Here is a 12,735-nt window from a genome sequence, read left to right on the forward strand (position 1 = left end):
AGAGGGGGAAGAGCGCCTTGTTTTTCACCTGAGGACGGCTGCTTGTGTTGTGGCCGAAACGTCGTGAGAATTGTATTTTATAATGTTTTATTTTTATTATTTTATTATTTCCCTTCTACGTGATGACTTTACCGAAAGAACCAAGAAGATGAATCCCTGCAGTCACGAAAGCTTTAAATCTAAATTTAAGGGTGACAGTCGGGTTTTCTACAATCGGGTTTAATTGTCTTTTTATATTAAACCCAATCATCTGAGATTGGGAGAAATCCGGTTTAACTGGTTCTAATTTCAGAACCGCACTTCTCAACGATGGGCTTCATCCATTCCAAGCTAAGGAACAAAGGCTCAGTCCCATTCACAGCAGCTGCACCTTTACATCAGCCGCACCTTAACAACTCTTGGAACCTCCCATTTCAACCAGTCTACACAACAAAGACTCATTCCTGGCAGCGGTTTCAGCTGCACCATCTCTACATAACAAAAGGCTCAGTCCCGTTTATACCTTTACATCAGCCGCACCTTAACAACTCTTGGAACCTCCCATTTAAACCAGTCTACACAACAAAGACTCATTCCTAGCAGCGTGCTTCAGCCGCACCGAACATCACAATAATAATTGGCTCCCACCCTCAACCACTATATATATGCAAGGACTGTTTTCTTGGAATTTCTCATTACTTGATGCAGCAATCGTGCTGTGACGGTTCCACCTGAAGACGGAAGCTTGTGTTGCCTCCGAAACGTCGTGATTTTTATTTTTATTTTACTTTGATTAATTTTAATTTTTTACCTACGTGACTTTACCGAAAAAACCTAAGAATAGGAACTCATCTTCTTGGTTCTTTCGGTAAAGTCACGTAGAAGGGAAGTAATAAAATAATACAAATAAAACATAATGAGGACGGCTGCTTGCGTTGTGGCCGAAACGTCGTGAGAATTGTATTTTATTATGTTTTATTTTTATTTTTTTATTGCTTCCTTTCTACGTGATGACTTTACTGAAAGAACTAAGAAGATGAATCCCTGCAGTCACGAAAGCTTTAAATCGAAACTATTATATTCTTGGTTCTTTCGGTAAAGTCACGTAGAAGGGAAATAAAAATATAATAAAAATATAAAACATTATAATATACCTTCTGCATGATGACTTTACCGAAAGAATCAAGAAGATGAATCCCTGCAGTCACGAAAGCTTTAAATCGAAATAGGAACTCACTGGCGCCCACGATTGTGGAGAAGAAACTCGTGTTCATCAAGACCAACCTGCCCGCCGCATTCTACGACTACCCCGTGCCCAATGGCCCCCCGAGTACGATGATAGCAGCACCGACGAGGAAGCAGCCTAAACTTGCCTATTAGAGTTTCGTATTCATTAAACCAGGTTTTAATTCCCCCGAAATCTGGTTTAATTGTATTAAAGAAAAAAACCGATGCCTGCCACTGGAAAAATCGGGTTTTTTCCACCCATGAGAGAGAGGGACAGAGGTGAGGTACGGGGGTAGAGGGAGAGAGAGGGAGAGAGAGGGTAGAGGGAGAGAGATGTTTTCAGCGTGTGTTAATCATCCCTGTACTACATTTACGTGAAAGTGCCCTTGTGGTTGTCTGTTTAATCGACACATCTCAACATGATAAATTGCTGCAAGCCGACAATGCATTACACATCCCACAAATGAACCGAGAAAAGCAGAATTTAATTCTGAACAAGATCTTCAGACAAACATGTCAACACAACCGACATATCCTTCACATTCACGCATTGCATAGCCATGAAAAGTAGCTGCTGCTGCTGCAGTTGACACAGCCATCCAATGAGACGTCATGGATACAACTAGTGTCCGAAGATGCAACAGATTCTAGAGTAGCATGCAGTTTAATAAAAAAAAAAAAGAGGGGAGAGGGAGAAAGGGGATACAGAGAGAGAGAGCGAGAGAGTGAGCGAGAGAGTGAGCGAGAGAGCGAGCGAGAGAGTGACCGAGAGAGAGAGAGCGAGCGAGAGAGCGAGCGAGAGAGCGAGCGAGAGAGTGAGCGAGAGGTAGGGGTTTACATAAAGCAAAGTAAAAAAAAAATTTACGAAATGATGAACGAAGCAAAGTGCCGAATACACCAAGCATCTTCTTGTTTCCACTGATCGTAAAAAAAAATGTTTAGAGGGAGAGAGAGGGAGAGAGAGGGAGAGAGAGGGAGAGAGAGGGAGAGAGAGGGGAGAGGGAGAAAGGGGATACAGAGAGAGAGAGAGGGGATAGAGAGAGAGAGACGGATAGACACAGGGAGGGAGACGCGGTCCATGCGTTACCATCGGACGTGGGGCGACGCAGAGGTCGAACGAGGAGCACATGGAGACAGCTCATTCACGTGGTCTGTGGTGTTGAAGTGTCTGTCTCTCCTCCTAACCTCCCATGCCTTCCCTCCTCCCTCTCTTCTCTTTTTTTACGATCAGTGGAAGCAAGAAGATGCTCGGTGTAGTCGGCACTTTGCTTCGTTCATCATTTCGTAATTTTTTTTTACATGTTTAAACTTTGCTTTATGTAAACCCCCACCTCTCGCTCACTCTCTCGCTCACTCTCTCGCTCACTCTCTCGCTCGCTCTCTCGCTCACTCTCTCGGTCGCTCTCTCGCTCGCTCTCTCGGTCGCTCTCTCGCTCGCTCTCTCGCTCGCTCTCTCGGTCGCTCTCTCGCTCGCTCTCTCGCTCGCTCTCTCGCTCGCTCTCTCGCTCGCTCTCTCGCTCACTCTCTCGCTCACTCTCGCTCTCTCTCTCGCTCTCTCTCGTTCTGCACGCAGCCCTTCTCGCAGTCCGACGGCCTCCGACGCTCCCTCCCCTCCTCACCATGTCTCTGTCATCCTCCTATCTCCCTCCTCCTCTACCCCCCTCCCCGTGTCTCCCTCCTCCTCCTCCCCTCTCCCTCCTCCCCGTGTCCCTCCTTATTCCCCCTCCCTCCCCCTGTCCTCCCTCTACCCACCCCCTTGCGGTGTCCATCCGCCACCCTCCCCCGTGGTCGTGCTCCAGGTCCTGATGTGGGACATTGGGAAGATTAATCCCCAGAAGCTGCCGACCATCAAGGGCTCCCTGACACTGCAGTCCAGAGCACCGAAGCCCGAGGAGAATCCCGTCATCAACGTCCACTTCAAGATCCAGCAGTTCGCAATTTCAGGTACGCGGGGAGCAGGATGGGGAGAATCTGAGGACCCGCGGAGACCCGTGGAGAAAGGCCTGATGACCACAGTCCCGTCGGTGAGCTCCTCTGGCAGGCAAGGCTGCGTTGGCTGGGTCGCGTAGCCCGCATGCCCAGCCACTGCTTGCCCAATCAGCTTCTGTTTGGCCGGATAGAGGGGGCTAAACGGGCATGGCAAGAACTAGGGGAGAGGTGGAGCTGATGCGGTACGGGAGGACGTGGAGCTGAGTGGATTTGCCGATGACTGGTACCAGCGGTGTCAAGATCGGCCTCTGTGGAGGAGGCTCGTGAAGGACGCTGCTTCTGGGCAGTTGGAGGCAGTCGCCCTCCAGAAACAACGGAGGGCAGAGGAGCGACGCTCACAACAACGAGCAGGGCGCCAGGTGGCTAAAGCACAGCAAGTTGGCACAGTAAGGGGCACAGGTGGTGCATCAGCCAGTCGTCTCAGTCGACCCTTGGCATCTGGGTCTGCCCTGTGACCTCCTTCCAGCGGGCATTTGACACTTCATGCGACCTCAATGTGCACATAGCCGGGTGGCTAAAACACAGCGAGGTGGCACAGTAGGGGGCACAGGAGGTGGTGGTGGGTCATCTCCCGGTCCTCTCTCAGTAAGTCAACCCATGGCACCTGCTGGGTCTGTCCTGTAACCTGTCAGCGGAAAGCCTCGCACACTTCAAGTGAACGCCTCAAAGTGCACCTAGCCTGGCACAAGCGCCGTGGTGGTGACGTCACCGCCGCATAGTGGTGACTTGCAGCTGCTGCTGTTGTTGTTGCCGCCGCAGGGTTGAAAGTGAACCGTCTGGACCTCTATGGGGAGAAGTACAAGCCATTCAAAGGGGTGAAGTATCTCACCAAGGCTGGGCGCTTCCAAGTCCGCACCTAGACACACACAGAGACACGGGCAGACACACACACTCCATGGGGCGTAGATACGCACAGGAACACAGGGACGCAAAGACGTGGACAGGGATACGAAAAAACGCGGGGAGATGGAACAAGCACGGGGGACCTAAAGGTGGACACGGAAACATACGGAGAGACGCAGTGAGACACGGGGACAGAGAGGCTCACGGTAACATGGCGAGACAGGGAGACCGCTCAGAGGAATAAGAGTGCAGAGATACACGGGGATGAACGGAGACTTGGGAAGACATGGGGACACAGAGACTCACTTGGAGACACACAGACACATGGATACACACGGGGGAAAATGTATACACAGGGGGACACTGAAAAACATTGGAACATGCTGAGACACACGGAGACACACTAGGTCACACGGAGACACCATACGGGGTCACGTGGAGACACACTGGGTGACACGTGGTGACACACTGGGTCACGTGAAAACACACTGGGACACGTGGTGACACACTGGGTCACTTGCACTGGGTCACACGGAGACACATTGGGGTCAAGTTGAGACACGGGGTCACAGAGAAACACATGGAGACACGGGGACCAATGGAGAGTTGGCTGAGGTGCAGTGTTTGTGTGAATAAATGTGCAATGTGTGAAGTAAAGATCCCTCAGCTTCCACACACTCGTGCGTGCGTGCGTCTGTCCGCGTGTGCGTACACGTGTGTGTGGGGAGCGGTTAGCGCTACGCTGCGCTACGAACCCGGCCTCCCGAGTTCGATTCCCGCTCGCGGCCACCAACATCGGCGACGATTATCTGAGCCGGTCGCGGGCCTCCCCTAGGTCGACTCAGCCTCAAACGAGTACCTGGTGATGCGGTGTGTAGTTAAACATCGCCACTGGGGGAGAGACAAAGGCGACCGGGCATGGTGCTGGCCACCCACCCCCTCTGTGTGTGCCACAGTGCCGGTAGCCTTCATAGGTGCTACTACTCGCTACTAACAGCATTTGCCCCAACAGAATGTTACAGGCTATACGGGGGCATCTTTGTCTTTGTGTACGTATAAGTGTATATATGTGTGTGTGTATATGTGCAAGTGTGTATACATGTATAAGTGTGTGTCTTTGTATATGTGTGTACATCTATTCCCTCGTGCACCCAGCCAGCCTTACTCGGCGCTCGCTGACAGCATGTTTAAAATGACACAGTACTTGCATTCACGTTACTAACGGCGTTAGACAAAACCGCTCGTCGGATCTCGTATATATGACGAGTGGCAGCACCGATAATGGCTACCGGCACCGTGGCACACGAGGTGGGTGGATGGCCGGCACCACGCCCGACCGCCTTTGTTTCCCCCCAGTGGCGATGTTTGTTACACCACCACCGCTACACCAGGTACTCAATTGAGGCTGAGTCGACCTAGGGGAGGCCCGGACCGGTTCAGATGATCGCTATCACTGCGTGTTGGTGGCAGTGAGCAGGAATCAAAACTTGGGTCGCCAGGTTCGTAGAGCAGCGCAGCATTAACCGCTCCACCACCGCTGCCCTTACGCATACATTACACACGGTACAGCACACACAACACAGTACATACAGTGCACAGTACAGTAGTACCACGTTTGACCACATGGCCACACGAGTGAACCCAAACCGCGTACTGTCTTGAATTTTGGGTAGAAATAGGCTAGCCGCGCACACAGTGATACCGCAGTATACGAAGGAGACGCGTTCCTGGAGCTTCCTCGTATATTGAAACGTCGTATAGTGAATAACTTACAACATTGATGCTATGAGGATGCGTTCCCAGCCTTGGTGACTTACCATTTCACACTATGAACACTTCACAGCTTCACAGCTTACTCTTCATATTGTCAATGAAGGCAATTTATATAGAACATAATATTAAAATGTTATACTGTACAGTATAAAGCACAGTGAAGAAACGCATAAGCTGTGAACCCATTATCAGTTCCCTACCTTACTGTAGACCAATTCAGAGCTTAATGGTCACCCCGTGCCCCTTATAAATCTCAACGTTCATTCTACAAAGTCCCATCACAAGGGAGAAACACAAACAAAAAGACAAAAAAACATGTTTTGCCCTCATTTAGACGTCATATTATTTAGACAGTACGGCAGATCTTACAAATAGTTACCTATTTATGTCAGTGCATTTGTAGTGTGCTCCGGAGATACGTGTAGGGGGCACGTCTTTATTACACACACACACAACCTAACTACTGTACATAAACTTCTCGTACAGTCTATCTCGTGTACTTCTTCCACCCATATTCTTAGGTGACTTTACCGAAAAAACCTAAGAATATGATTCCTTGCAGTCACGAAAGCTTCAAATCTAGAATTAATTTCTTCCACCCAGTCTATCATACGCCACCTACGTAGCGTGCCTAACCCATCTACGCTCCAGGTCCTCTGGCTATAATATCCTATGGGAGGCTGTCTGACCTGACTCAGCCAAGGTACAGGTCCAACCACAGGTTCCTCAGACCTGGCCCTTATAATGACAGCAGGCAAGAAAGTAGCAGGGTCCACCACTGGCCTCACAAAGCTCCGGCCCTTAAAAGGACGGCGAAATTAGGGGTCCAGGGTCCTACTCTGGCAGGTCTTCAGGCTTCCTTCTTCAACTGCCCCGAACCTCTCTAGAGGTCCGCCTTATATACGTTTCTCAGCCGAGGGGCGGGGCTCTGAGGTATCGTAGAACTCCCCACAGCCTCCACCCGTTGGGAGGGGATGCGGGGGATCCCAGAACCCCTCACAGCCCCCAACCGCTTCTGGGCTGACTGTCGTTGCCTGCAAGTGCAGCCCATCCATGGCGCTACACATTCATTGTTTAACTTTATCAGCTTTCCGTGTAAAATATTGGTGAAATAAATCCAAAGTTTAGTTAACCCAAAACGTGGTCTATCGAATGCCGTGTACGCACACCGAGCCTCTCCCGAGGATCACCACCATGTCGTGGTGGAGGTGGTTTGCGTTGTTCCAATGATCCCAAGAGTGAAGCCACCCTTCCCGCTCACCTCTACTTAGCATGGTTGGCTACATATGGTGCGAAAAAGTTCAGAATACATGTGAAAGAAGACTCTGGCCCTTTTCTTTGTCACCAAGGTAATGTGTTTATTTCACGGCACGGGTCCACACATTCATCCTCGCTGTCTCCCTCCACGCCCCCCAACCCTGCCACTCGCTCCCTCTTTTAACCTCTTCCTGACTCCGCACATCGTTGTCACTTCTCACCCTCACCTGGCCGAACCGTCACACTTGACGCTCACCCACGCATCCACGCACTCACCCACCCAATCGCCCACCCACTCACTCACCCACTCACTCACTCACCCATTCACCCACTCACCCACGCACTCACCCACTCACCCACGCCCTCACTCACCCCCTCACTCACCCAATTGCCCACCCACCCACGCACTCACCCACCCACTCATCCACCCACTCACTCACCCAGGCACTTATCTACTCACCCACGCATCCACCTGCTCCCTCTTTTCACCTCTTCCTGGCTCCTCCCCTCGTCGCACTAGGTCTCCACCAATCATTGTCACCTCTCTCACCCTCACCTGGCCTAACCGCCCTACCTGACGCTCACCCCAACCCTCTTTTCCCTTGCGAATGGTCCGGCCAATCTTCTTGCTCCCCGCGCCCCCAATAACCAATCAGAGCGTGGAGTGTTTTCTTTCTTGCCTTCTTGATTCCTCTGTCCCAGGGATCGTGTGGGACAATCACTACACACACAGAGACCCACAGATTATCATGGATGGCTACATACGGTGCAAAATAAGTTCATCCATATCCGACAGACCCACAGACACCCATACGCATAGAGACCCACAGAGACTCACATATTAGTACGGTTGACTACGTACGGTGCGAAATAAGTTATACACATGTACACAGAGACCCACAGACACTCAATAGAAACCCACAGATTATCACGGTTGGCTATATACAATGTGAAAGAAGTTCAACATACACACGTACACAGAGACCCACAGACACTCGGACCAACAGAGACTGACGCATACACAGACATCAGGAGCCTCGTGCTCATGGTAGGGTCGCCACCCATGGGCGGCAAGGTCAAAGGTCAAAAAAAGTCAAAGGGGGAGGTTCCAGACTGAAAGTGATCCAAGAAGTTCTCAACGGCTGTGAAATCCTCCTCTACGGGGAGGATTTCCACACAACTCACACTTAACTTCTAATTTAGCAATCTTTGGAAGAACGTAAACAACCAGGCTATGCGTTAACTGTTGTGTTTATTTGACTCTCTGTGTTGCATTGGATTATATTTCCAATTTTTACTAAGTTTGTTTTCTCAAACTTCCTATTTATCTCTCTCTAAATTTTGCCGGGTTTGTTTGTCTATACGTCCATTTTCTCTCCTCCGGCCGCTACAGGGAGGATTTCCACACAATTTTCTCATTGACATGCTAATTTCTCTACCCCCCTCTCTATCTGCCCCAAACCCCGCCCCCCTCTCTATATTTAAGGCCTCGACACAGAGGCGTTGTTTATCTGTGTGTCTATGTGTGAGGCTCTCTCTCTGTGTCTCTGTGTGTATGTCTCTCTCTGCTTGTGTGTCTGTATATGTGTCTCCGTGTCTGTGTTTCGTCTCTCTCTCTCAAATGTATCATTCTTTGGAAGAACGTAATCAACCAGGTAGGGTGTTGACTGTTGTGTTAGCCGACTCTCTGTGTTGTATTACATTATATTTCTAAGTTTACTAGGTTTCTTTTTTCATTCATTCTTACCTGATGATGGTTGCTTGTGTTGCAATCGAAACGTCGTATTCTATTATTTTATTTATTTTATTTCTACGTGACTTTACCAAAAGAACCAAAGAGTGATTCCTACAGTCACAAAAGCTTCAAATCAAGTTTGGCTGTGGAACAGGCGGAGGGGATGCAGCGGATCTCGGCACCAGCTTCCCCATGTAAATTAAACGAAAGCTAAACACAATTTTCATTTTACCAGGTAAGGCCCACTGAGCTACACAGTTCATCATCGATTCTCTGGGGTGCGATTATCCAGCTTCCAACATTTATCCGGTGGTCTAGGGCCGATCGTCAAAAAACGCTCCAAATGGCTGTAACCCAGTCCGGCGATTGGCATCGTGTGCGTGACAACACAAAGTAGCTACGCTTGAATCAGGTGTCAAATATATTCAGTGTATTCTACACTACATACAGTTTAACACGTAGGCTTTCGCGACCAATATTATTCATAATAAAGTGTTTTGGGTTAGATCGCGTAAGTATAAATGTTGTGTCGTAACCCTCCACTACCCGACACAGCCAATTAGTAAGGGATTTGTCACGTGAACAAAACGCCAAATAGTTACTACTTCAGCCCACCGGTGTGTTGGAAAGTAAATCCACAACATTTACAATTTGAGTACGACGTTTCGCTACATGCAACGACTTAATGAAAACACTGCACGGTATTCTTCGTGAACTTTATAACAACAGCAATGAAAAAGGAAAAAAATATGCAAGGCGCCATCCTGGCGAAATGTTTAATCTAATTTGGCATTCTAGAGCACTGCTTTAAAGGCTGCATCGTCACGTTACCACAGCGAAAGAGACACGCAAACTCCAAATATACAGCAGCAGCAGGCGTCAGGGGTCGAGATCGAACCCACGATCCTCCTGCATATCAGGCAAGGTAGTTAACATCTCCTAGCCACCGTGATAATGATGAGAGACACGCAAACTCCAAATATACAGCAGCAGGCATCAGCGTCGGGATCGAACCCACGGCCTCCTGCATACCAGGCGAGGTCGTTAACATCTTGCCAGGGTGGTATTACTGCACGCTAAATTGCACAAACAAAACCCGCATAGATCGAGGAAAAGGTACACAATACCCGCATGTGCCGCGGGGTGACGGCTCGCGCGTGAACATCGCTGGAAGGATGCGGCACACGGGGTGAGGAACCTCTCGTCCACCCGGCGTCAAGGAGCGCGCTGCAACAGTGGAGGGGAGAGAGTATCCTGCAGCGGGAGAGTCAGGGTCATGGTGCACGTGGCTGTCAAAGTCGCTCTCGTGTTTTTTCTACGCGGGTCACCTGAATTCAGCCGACTCTGAGCTCTGCGTCTCTGTAGAGAGAGGGGAGGAAATTCCACATGAGGTGCCCCTGTGGCATCGGAGCCACACCTGGCATTGAGTGATGATCTAGTGGTGACGTCCCATGATTTTATCGAATATCATAGAATCATCTGTCTCAACAAAACCATTAATACTGGTAGGAACAACGTGGTTCCACCAGCCCACAGGGGATTATTGTGTCTGTCGTGCATACAAAAATGGGAGGGGTCGGGCTGGGTGGAGAGGGGAGGGTGGGGAGGGGCTGGTGGAGAGGGTGGGGTGGGGCTGGGTGGGGGGTGGGAGGGGTGGGGCTGGGTGGGGAGGGGCTGGTCACCCCGTGGTGCCCTTATAAAACTCAACGTTTAACCTACTCACGCCGGTTGTGCCCGTCCTCACAGTCGGCCATATTTGCGGAATACACCACGCCGCCATTGACCCTGACCATTGACCGAGCAACTCAACGTTCCTACCAGCTCCCTCTGCAGGAATGTGTTCTGTGATACAGGCTGTGAGGATGTTGCATTCTCAGTGGTATACATGACTGATTTGTGTAAACGCGCACTTTTTGAATGGTAACTGTTCTGTTTGTACAGATATTATATTGTCTGAGACTAATCCCAGCACCGTTTGTAAATCTACAGCTACGATAACGCAGGTAAGTGTCATAGCCTGGGCCACATTCAATAAGGGAGCAGCCACTGACAAAGCCTTGTTATTCACAGAGCGAATCAAACCTGGCGGTGTTTAAGAGGAAGTAGGAGGCACTTTTGAGGCTTCCTTTAATTAAATGTTTGGGGTCAGCAAATTCATCGAGTATTTATTAAAAAATAAACAAAGCCCAGTGGATGGCAAGATGTTAACTACCTCGCTTGGCATACAAGAAGTCGTGGGTTCTACCTTGAGCCTGACACCTGTATATTTTTAGTTTGTGTGTCTCTATCTCTCATCATCATCATCACGGTGGCTAGGAGATGTTAACTATCTCACCTGGTATACAGGAGGTAGTGGGTTCCATCTCGAGCCTGACACCTGCTGTATATTTGGAAATCCCCCACTCCCACTGCCTCAATGGTAGTGGGGTGGCATCTTCCGCCGGCGCGTCAGCCTACATGTTTTGTGGAGAGGAAGTGGGCTCGAGTGTCCCCCACGAGTGTCATGGTGGCTCGTAGATGTTAACTCCCTTGCCTGATTTGCAGGAGGTCGTGTGTTCGATTTCGACCCTGACGCCTGCTGTTTATTTGGAGTTTGCGGTGTATCTCTCCCTGTGGTAGCGTGGGTTTTTCTCCAGATCCTCCGGTTTTTCCGTCCACATATAGAATCAACAGCACGCTTTGTTTTTTAGTATTTGGCTGATATACATTTCCACATGACAAGCCACTTCGTTGAGCTATCCATTACGTGTGATGGCCAGGTCCCTTCTGAAAAAAGCTTACGTATCTCAGTGGAGCCTTACCTAGTAAAATAAGTGTAGTTAAGTTAGTAAAGCTAGGAGGCGTCGTTGCTAAGTGCGGACTGGCTGGGAGGCGGTTGACGATGGCACTCCGGCGGCGAGGTGCGATCGAGTGTGCGGCTCGTGGATGCCACTCCCCAGCCGGCCAGCGGAGGGCGGCAGTTTTCGCTTTTGTTGCACTTCACGCAGTTCACGCAGGTCGCCCAGTAGGGGTCGCTGTGCCGCCATTGCTCTCAGCTTTTATGTCCGATTGTTGAACTGCTTTCACATCTCGATTTAAAGCTTTCGTGACTGCAGGGATTCATCTTCTTGGTTCTTTCGGTAAAGTCACGGAGAAGGGAAGTAATAAAATAATAAAAATAAAACATAATAAAATAATTCTCACGACGTTTCGGCCACAACGCAAGCAGCCGTTCTCAGGTGAAAACCAGGTCTGTCGAGGCGACAGCGTCTGAATGTCGCCTCGAAAGACCTGATTTTCACCTGAGGACGGCTGCTTGCGTTGTGGCCGAAACGTCGTGAGAATTATTTTATTTTATTCTGTTTTATTTTTATTATTTTATTACTTCCCTTCTACGTGACTTTACCGAAAGAACCAAGAAGATGCTTTCGCATCATACGTAGTCAACCGCGCTAATAGGAGGTGCGGGGGAAGGACAGAAAACTAAAAACAATATGAAAAGGTTCTAAAAAAATGTATTTTTAATCTGGATGATTTAAAGTACATAGCTCCAGTGGAGTCTTAATATCGGAAGGAAGAGCATTCCAGATGGCTGCAGAAGCGCATCTGACAGCACGCAATGCGGTGACTGTATTTGTTTGATGGTTAGCCAAAAGCTGCTGCGAGAATGATCGGAGTTTGAGTGATGGTTTATGCTCCTTGATGAGAGCAGCAAGGCATTGTGGTTCATTTGTGGTAAGCATGTGTTGTGTTATGAGTGCGGTCTTATTATGTCTTCGTTCAGCAACCGAAATCCAATACAGCTCAACGAGCACCAGACGGATATGATCGGATGTTGGGGTACCCGTTATGACACGTGCCAAAGAATTTGATATGTCTTTAACGATATTTTTATGAGCCTGTTAGTGTTGTTGCATGCATACTTATCCATTGTACTGCTAATCCTGCTAGGA

General features: G+C 49.3%; 1 protein-coding gene across 1 annotated transcript; it reads left to right on the forward strand.

The window, feature by feature from the left end:
* Positions 1-2,992: 2,992 nt before the first annotated feature.
* LOC144733061 (AP-3 complex subunit mu-1-like) lies at positions 2,993-4,699 on the forward strand. Its single transcript, XM_078614798.1, has 2 exons — positions 2,993-3,150; positions 3,955-4,699. The coding sequence occupies exons 1-2, from the start codon at positions 3,012-3,014 to the stop codon at positions 4,053-4,055; spliced, it is 240 nt and encodes a 79-aa protein (XP_078470924.1). The 5' UTR covers positions 2,993-3,011; the 3' UTR covers positions 4,056-4,699.
* The last annotated feature ends 8,036 nt before the right edge of the window (positions 4,700-12,735 follow it).

This window comes from Lampetra planeri, chromosome 45 (assembly GCF_965212315.1).
Source record: "Lampetra planeri chromosome 45, kcLamPlan1.2.h2, whole genome shotgun sequence".
Lineage (NCBI taxonomy): Eukaryota > Metazoa > Chordata > Hyperoartia > Petromyzontiformes > Petromyzontidae > Lampetra > Lampetra planeri.